The sequence below is a fragment of the Metopolophium dirhodum genome, chromosome 5 (genome assembly GCF_019925205.1).
Source record: "Metopolophium dirhodum isolate CAU chromosome 5, ASM1992520v1, whole genome shotgun sequence".
Lineage (NCBI taxonomy): Eukaryota > Metazoa > Arthropoda > Insecta > Hemiptera > Aphididae > Metopolophium > Metopolophium dirhodum.
In genome coordinates, this window is record NC_083564.1 from 32206506 (window position 1) to 32215374 (window position 8869).

At 27.6% G+C, this 8869-nt stretch overlaps 2 protein-coding genes across 3 annotated transcripts; one reads left to right on the plus strand and one right to left on the minus strand.

The window, feature by feature from the left end:
* Window positions 1-69: 69 nt before the first annotated feature.
* On the plus strand, window positions 70-8754 carry LOC132944408 (zinc finger protein ZFP2-like). The gene is made up of 4 exons (XM_061013728.1): window positions 70-270; window positions 369-457; window positions 3908-4090; window positions 6722-8754. The coding sequence occupies exons 2-4, from the start codon at window positions 411-413 to the stop codon at window positions 8304-8306; spliced, it is 1815 nt and encodes a 604-aa protein (XP_060869711.1). The 5' UTR covers window positions 70-270; window positions 369-410; the 3' UTR covers window positions 8307-8754.
* LOC132944409 (uncharacterized) lies at window positions 763-2115 on the minus strand. Of its 2 annotated transcripts, none has more exons than XM_061013730.1 (3): window positions 1798-2115; window positions 1443-1690; window positions 763-1277 (listed from the first exon to the last, which is right to left on the minus strand). In XM_061013730.1, the coding sequence occupies exons 1-3, from the start codon at window positions 1833-1835 to the stop codon at window positions 1171-1173; spliced, it is 393 nt and encodes a 130-aa protein (XP_060869713.1). In that variant the 5' UTR covers window positions 1836-2115; the 3' UTR covers window positions 763-1170. The 2 variants fall into 2 exon arrangements, with proteins under 2 accessions (XP_060869713.1, XP_060869712.1); XM_061013729.1 differs by having other exon boundaries at window positions 763-1353; window positions 1798-2108.
* Window positions 8755-8869: the final 115 nt, after the last annotated feature.

An 8869-nucleotide genomic window follows, 5' to 3' on the forward strand; every position in this document is an offset into this window, starting at 1 on the left:
AACTCTGATCTATGAAGTCAACATCCTCGAAAATCCCGCGCTTACGATAAAAAAAAAGGGTTAGGTTAGAATAATGGCGTTCACCAAAAAATAAGACATCGACATATCGACAATTATCGCCCGTCATCCATTCGGACATTCACCATCGTCCACCTGCCATCAGTATTACCGCAGAACGATACTACCTATTTATTATTTAAGAATAAAGATAATTTTACTAATTGTTGTCGTGTTTAGCGTTGTTGCGGATGATGCGAGGACGTTATTGTGGTAATAATATTAGCTAATAAATTTTCCAGCGTGAATGAGCAACTATTTGATATTAAAAGTACTTAATTCGACTTAATTGTTATCGTTCATGTTCACAGTACTTAATTGAAAAACAAAAAATAAAGAGGACATAATTCAGTATGGAACCAATAAGAAAAACTATTAATGATTGTGGGATAAATTCCAAGTGAGCAAATACATTATAATTAGTGTGGCATCACAACATTTTCACCTACATTTTGAAAGACTTATTTTATAAAACTAGTTGTTTTGATAATTTATATATTATTAAATTTATGCAATGTATCTTCTTTATGGTATCCGGACATTTCCCCCCGGCTGTTTTCGGCGTAGTAGGACATTTTCCCCCGATACATTTTTGGATGCAGACATTTTCCCCGTTTTTTTTTTCTATTATTTACCTTCGAATATAAAATTATTATCTTTAACTAAAAAGTCTCTAATCTTAATTTCAATAAAAAGATAATGAATAATATTTAAAACAAGTTAAGTAAAGATATAATTTTGAATAGATTGTCTAAATAATATAATATAGTACAATACAACTGGCCAAAAAATCCGACATAAAAATAAAAAAAGATTGTATAAACAAAATATAATTAATAACTAAAAATTTTGACATAAAAATGATACAGTTTGTAAAAAATTCTTTATTTCTGATTCATTGGTTATAGTCTTTTTTCATATTTATTCTTTTTTTTTGTAAAAACTGTACCCGTTTGAATATTTAATAATTTAATATTTACTAGTGAATTTGATCTCTGAAGTGCTTCAATAAACATCCAAATATTTGGATGCTGAGTTCTTATCAAACTTTTAAATTTATTATTGAAACCTTCACTTAAATTATTTGTTCTACCTGTATTTATCTTTGTAGCATTATGTACATTCCATAATTAAGGTGGAAATATCGGTGAAGACCGCCATAATGACAAACCATTTGATTTTGTAGTAGTCTCTTGTAAGTTCCATTGACATAATATGTTCTATCAAAGTACAACAATAGTTCATCAATATTTGGATCATTGAGGTCATTTGATAAATCATACAGCACAGACATACCTAACCAATAAATACAATAAAACATATATTACAATTATAATAGATGTAATGGTAATAATATTATTAACATTATATATAATATTACATACCTTTCTTAACATATTTCAGAGGCAATAAAGCTAAACCTTTCAACATGCCAACTATTTGATGAACATTTTCATTTTCCTTATATTTTGTAGCTAATCCTATGTTTTGAACTTTACGCCAAATACTTTGAGAAAGATGATAATAACAACATTGAATATTAACGTCAACAAATACTAATTCAATAGCTTGAATCATGGATTGTTCAAAGTCAATACTTATAGTTTTTAATTTCAACTCAGACAACATACTTCTAAGTGTTGATAAAAGTTCAACGTAGATATCTTTAGTTTTTCTTTGTTATAAAGCATAAACACACAGAACTGATGTGTTTTTAATACATGCATGAATTATGTATACTTGATAAAATTCTTTAGGACAAGTAAAAAATGTTCCATCCATACACCACTTGACTGATTTTGATAACTCTAACATTCCTTCTGGAGATGCAAAAACAATTATTCGATTGGTATTGTTTTCGGTACTCGTCTAATATGCTACCTACCCATAAAATGGTATCTACCAAAACACTGTATGCGTGTAATATGCTACCTACCATAGTTATTTTTATTTTATTTCATTTTATTACAGGAAAGTACATTTGAGTCATTAAGATAAATAACATATTATAGCAGTTGTACAAAATTATATCTTAATTAGCCATTATGATATCTGATCCACCAAGACCCATGATAACTTACTGTTAGATATATTATTTTAGTCTATATTGTGTCTGTGTTGTGTTCGTGTAAGTATCCTATTAGTTGCGAGTCTTACTTTTTATTTTTTTATTTTAAAATAAACAAAAATGAATAAATCAATGCGCTATTTGTACGGGCATATAATATGTAATGAGGAAACATGTGTTAATTATCTTCAAGAGAGAAACTTGCTCCCACAACTTGGTAGTTGTTCCAAATTAAAAGATGGTGTTATTTGTGGAGGTACGTTGAAAGAATATCAAAAAAATAATCGTAAAAGAGACTCAAATGGTGATTTATTAAAAACTACTTATTTACGATGTCAAAAAAAAGGTTGTCAAACTCATCACTCTTTAAGAAAACTAAATACGGAATTAAAACCCGAGGAGCGACAGATTTGTTAAACCGACAATTAATAGAAGAATGGTGGCGGTCCGTTAATACCCAACCCGATTTATTAGAAGTTTTCTGGAATGATATCAAAATAGTATAATATAATGTATAATAATATATAATGACGTATTGAAATATTATGAAGTACTTGACAACGGTAAATTAATAAATTATTTAGTAATAAATTGTTGTTAATTTGTTATTATTTTATGGTAGGTAGCATACTACACCAACGAAGTAGCGGTATGTAGCATATTAGACGAGTACCTCGTTTTCATTATCAAATAATAAAAACGGTTTTGGTTCGGGCCCTCCCGTAGTAGTCCAAATACCAATTATTTTTAATTCCGATGAAGGGCATAGCGAAGGATACTTTTTATTTTGAATTCTTCTTAGTGATCTTTTGACCGATTTTTCTTCTGTTAATAAAATCATTGCTTTGTTTGATAAATTGGACGTTTCTACTGTGAAAAGTCTGGAAGGAGTATCAAAATTGTCTTGGGCTTTAGTATTCATATTCAACATGACTTTTGTTACTTCTACTTGTGCTGGAGACTGTGGATGGTTCTCGTGTTCAATATTTTTTAATACATTGACAATCATTTGATCAGTTGTTATACTACCTTTACAATTTTTCTTTTTCTTTTCCACACACTCCCATCTAATTTTGTTATTGGCAAGATTTTTTTGTTTTGTATACATATAGTCTTTAAAAACAATTTTTAAACCTCCTCTGTTTGTTTTAAGAATTTGTATTTTATCCATGATCACAAAACAAAAATATACAAACAATAATTTTTATTTTAAAATGTATATAACCACTATAACCACTACGTAACTGCTTTGAACAGTTTTGATATAAAATATTGACTCAATCCTCATAACGATGTAAGATGGTATAGAATGTTATCTTAATAGTCTTGGTAATTGACTGGGGTTTGGACACAATTTTAGATTTCAATGTTAACCATCTAATTCAATATTAGTATACTACTATTTTACTTTTATTTAAAATTATATTTTTACTTAACTTGTTTTAAATATTATTTATTTATTATCTTTTTTATTGAAATTAAGATTAAAGACTTTAGTTAACGTACAGTTTTTACAAAAATAAAAAAATAAATATGAACAAAAGCTAAAATATATGTGTTAAAGATAATAATTTTATATTCAAAGGTAATTAATTAAAAATAAAAATAATAAAAAATATGGGGGGAAAATGTCCGCATCCAAAATTTTTTTTGGTGGGGGGGAAATGTCCTACCACGCCAAAAACAGCCGGGGGGGAAATGTCCGCCATTCCTTATTTATACATAAGTAACCCATTAGTATATATTGATAAAAAAAAAACAATTTTTTGTAATTTCTTTTAGGTACAATGATATAATACAGAGTTCTAAAGTGTTGTCAATCCGACTTGTTAGATGTGATGATCAAGTATTTAATGGCATTGTTAAACAAGAAAATATTGTTGATCAAGTATTTAATGAAATTATTAAAGAGGAGATGATTGAAAAAACAGACCATCATAATGATAGTCAATTATTTCAAATAAGGTATGAATTAAATTTATACCATACCTAGTGTAATATTATATTTGATGATAACATTTTAATTTTAATTTTTATTAATTTATTTGAAACATGTGGTGATCTATAGAGAGATAGTTAATAAAAATGAATAAATAAAAAGGTTTGGCAAGTGAGTCTCACTCTGCTGTTCATAAAGTGTCATGTGGGTCACTAATGGATGTGTTAAATTTGAATTCAATGATATAAAATGGTATCTATTAGGAAAACGATTCTGAGCATTAGCATTCCGTCAGCTTATTACCTTATTTACTAAGTATATTGTTATTATGTTATTGCTATTAATGTAATTTATACAGTAGGTTGTATTAATTTTTCCCGAAAATTTTGTGTATAAAATGTGATAATATACTTTAAAAGTTTCAAGGAGATATCCGTGAATTAATATTTAAATTACAACATAATAACTGTAACTGTTATTCTTTGGTTAAGAAACCATGTTTTTAAATTTTTTAGTCCTTAGCTATACAAATTTGATATTTTATACATCTTCAATTACAAAATAATTTGCGAATTTTTTCAATTTTGTCAACACTATTTCTTTTACATATAAATAATTCAAAAAGAGTCAAAATATTTTTATGTACATTTAATGGTTTATAGAAAATTCTAACATAAATATTTGATGAAAGTTTTGAGTATATCTATTCTACAGTTAATCCTTTATAATTACACCAGAATAAGTCTTCCATGAGTAATTCCTGAAAATTAATTTTTTTGATAATGGTAGACAAACTGATGAGGAATCAGTATTACAATTTTGAATATTAGATACAGTAATAAAATTGTTATGATTTTCCAAGGCTGGGTAAGTTAATGATATTTTTTAACTCAGTTAAGTTATGTATTTTTTTTGCAATTTATATAGTTATATATATTAATTTATATATAAGTTAATAGACCTTTTTTATACATCAACTAAGTTTAAATTAAGTTAACAAATACTGTTAACTTAACTTAACTTCAATTAATAAGTTAAGTTAATAATAATAAAAAAAAAATGCATTTATGAGGTATTATTTAATAAAATAAGTGATAATCACTTGAATAGTAATCATCATTCATAGGTATATATTACTGTTCAAACAATCTATGATAATCATCATTGTACTAATAAAAAATACTAATGAGTAATGAATAGGTATTAAGGTTTATGAATAAAATTTGTGGCATCAATGTCTTCATACGGTCGACTAATGTTACACCTATATTAATATTTACAAGTAACTTATTAATACAATATATCAGTTTTTATCTTTAAACATAAATACAAAGTTCTTTGTAAATAAATCTTATTTTTTTCTGATAATATTTTCTATATTCTGTGACTAAAAATCCATAATAAACAAAATATTTTTCTGGATAATAGAAATATTCAAAATTAACTTAATTGGGAAAATAAAGAGAAATATGAGTCGATTTAAAGTTAATTTAGAGGTGTAACGGGGTTGGGAAACCTGTTATTTTTAGATAATTCCGTGAGGGTTTTCAGAGCCCTATGAATTATATTTTAACCATAACTCGGGTGCTTCAGAAAAGATAGATCAAATATTAAGTTCTTAAATGGTATTAGTATTTATTATTACACAATAATTATTAAATACATACACAATACTCATTAAATACCTAAACAGTGCTTATTACATACAAAATACTTACTAACTACAAAAATATTGAAAGACTTACTAACATTATCTTCATCCGCAGTTTGATGGCTCCGGGTAGCTGTAATAGTCCCAGAACTCCCGAACTTAACAGTGTGTCTCTTTTATATGCTATCAAATGTGTGTGTATATATGTGTACCCAGATAACTATACTGTGTAAACCTTCTTCCTTATTATTATTTATATCTTTATTTATACTTAACAGTATATCATGTAACGGTGTCACACATATGTGATTCGCTACAGAGGCAAATGAGTTAAGTTAAAGTTATAAACTTATGTTAATTAAAACACGCAACTAGTAAGTTAAGTTAATAAGTTAAAATTAACTTAACTTCTAACTTAATAACTCGTAAATGCCCATGCCTTGTGATTTTCTAATTCAATATAGTTTTGCAAATTTTCAATCGCTAATATATTAGTTTTTTTTTTTAAAATTATTTTAAGTTTCAATTATAACCACTTGAAATCAACTTTATATTAAATTTTCAAGTTTTTATAAAAACTGAGCGAATTATTTGACAAAAATTAATTAATTGATATGCTCATAGCTCTAAAATATTTAGAAAATTTTATAATGCAAAGAAATTACTTATATAAACATTAGGTGATAATTAAAAAAATTACAAATCGTTTTTGTAAAAATTCCTGTTTATCCTTAATCTTTTTTTTTGGTTTATCAAATAGTTTAAAAAAATTAAACAGTTTTCAATTTTTTTCCTTAAAAAGGAACAAATAGATTCACTTTGACACCAAAAAAGATACTAAAGTTGAACCTGTGTTTGATATAATATTTTGAAAAATATATTTTAACAAATTGGTTAATGAGGTATACTTCTAATTAATAATTATAATATTCATAATATGTAGTTATATTTATTGTCTTTAATTTCACAAAGCCCATTTTTAAAATACTTAATTTTATTTTTTTAGAACTAAAACTGAAGGAAAAGTAAACACAATTGAGACCAAAATAAAAACTGAAATAGAATTTACTGACATTTATGAATTTGAAGAAACAGTTTTAAACGAAAGCAAATCTTCAGAGTTCATTACTTGTATGAATTCGGACTTGACATCTAACTGCCTATGGGAAAATCCATTGGCTAATAACTGTGATAAAATGTTAACGGTTCCCAAATTTACTGTACATCCAAGGACACATTACCGAGACAAGCTGTATAAATGTGATAAACAGATTTCTGGTGCATCAAATTTAACAAAGCATACAAGGACAAAAACTGGAGAAAAGCCGTATAAATGTGATATCTGTGATCGAGCTTTTTCTCAGAAAGCAAGTTTAACTGTGCATGCAAGGACACATACCGGAGAAAAACCGTATAAATGTGATATTTGTAGTAAGAGGTTTTCTGTAGCATCAAATGTAACTGTGCATGCAAGGACACATACCGGAGAAAGCCCGTATAAATGTGATATTTGTAACCAATCTTTTTCTCAGAAAACAAGTTTAACTGTGCATGCAAGGACACATACCGGAGAAAAACCGTATAAATGTGATATTTGTAGTAAGAGGTTTTCTGTAGCATCAAATGTAACTGTGCATGCAAGGACACATACCGGAGAAAGCCCGTATAAATGTGATATTTGTAACCAATCTTTTTCTCAGAAAACAAATTTAAAAAGGCATATTATGACACATATCGGAGAAAAACCGTATAAATGTGATATTTGTAGTAAAAGGTTTTCGGCAGCATCAAAGTTAACTGTGCATGCAAGGACACATACCGGAGAAAGCCCGTATAAATGTGATATTTGTAACCAATCTTTTTCTCAGAAAACAAGTTTAACTGTGCATGCAAGGACACATACCGGAGAAAAACCGTATAAATGTGATATTTGTAGTAAGAGGTTTTCTGTAGCATCAAATGTAACTGTGCATGCAAGGACACATACCGGAGAAAGCCCGTATAAATGTGATATTTGTAACCAATCTTTTTCTCAGAAAACAAGTTTAACTGTGCATGCAAGGACACATACCGGAGAAAAACCGTATAAATGTGATATTTGTAGTAAGAGGTTTTCTGTAGCATCAAATGTAACTGTGCATGCAAGGACACATACCGGAGAAAGCCCGTATAAATGTGATATTTGTAACCAATCTTTTTCTCAGAAAACAAATTTAAAAAGGCATATTATGACACATATCGGAGAAAAACCGTATAAATGTGATATTTGTAGTAAAAGGTTTTCGGCAGCATCAAAGTTAACTGTGCATGCAAGGACACATACCGGAGAAAAACCGTATAAATGTGATATTTGTAGTAAGAGGTTTTCAACAGCATCAAATATAACTGTGCATGCAAGGACACATACAGGAGAAAAACCCTATAAATGTGATATCTGTGATCAAGCTTTTTCTCAGAAAGCAAACGTAAAAAGGCATGCAACGACACATACCGCAGAAAAGCCGTATAAATGTAATATCTGTAATCAAGCTTTTACTCAGAGAGGGAATTTAAAAACCCATACTACGAAACATATGAGAAACCTCTTCTAAATGTGATATCTGTAATAGAAGGCTTATTACAATATTAAATTTAACAATGCATTCAATGACACCTACAAGCGAAAAATTGTATAAATGTGATATCTGTGATTCAGGGTTTTGTGCAGCATACATTTTAACTATGCTTGCAAGGGCACATACCTGAAAAATGCCTTATCAATGTGATATCTTTTACCAATGGTTTTATCTTTGATCACATTTAAAAATCCATACTAGGACACATGCCGAAGAAAACCGTATAAATGTATTAATTCTGATAAAGCGTTTTCGAAGGCGTCAAATTAAAACAATCATACAAGGATACCATACCCGGAAAAGTCATTAAAAATAATACATATTCAAGATACATAAAAAATGTTTTTTACAATATATGTTATTTTATAATTTTAAAATAACAATAATGTTTTTATCATCAATATTTAACATTAGTTTATTACAAAACATAAAATATATTCATATTTTTATTGATTTCCTTGAATTTTATCATTATTCAAGTATTATTATTTAAATTATCTAATTGTTGATCTTTAAAGTGGTATCTAAATTATTTTAAC

Excerpts from the sequence above, each read along its gene's own strand:
- LOC132944408 (XM_061013728.1), top strand. The coding sequence starts at position 411 with ATGGAACCAATAAGAAAAACTATTAATGATTGTGGGATAAATTCCAA. Across the intron at positions 458-3,907 it reads GATTGTGGGATAAATTCCAA|GTACAATGATATAATACAGA; the intron begins GTGAGCAAATAC and ends AATTTCTTTTAG. Across the intron at positions 4,091-6,721 it reads AGTCAATTATTTCAAATAAG|AACTAAAACTGAAGGAAAAG; the intron begins GTATGAATTAAA and ends TTATTTTTTTAG.
- LOC132944409 (XM_061013729.1), bottom strand. The coding sequence starts at position 1,835 with ATGGAACATTTTTTACTTGTCCTAAAGAATTTTATCAA. Across the intron at positions 1,691-1,797 it reads GTCCTAAAGAATTTTATCAA|AAGTATGTTGTCTGAGTTGA; the intron begins GTATACATAATT and ends ATCAACACTTAG. Across the intron at positions 1,354-1,442 it reads TCTGAAATATGTTAAGAAAG|GTATGTCTGTGCTGTATGAT; the intron begins GTATGTAATATT and ends TTTATTGGTTAG.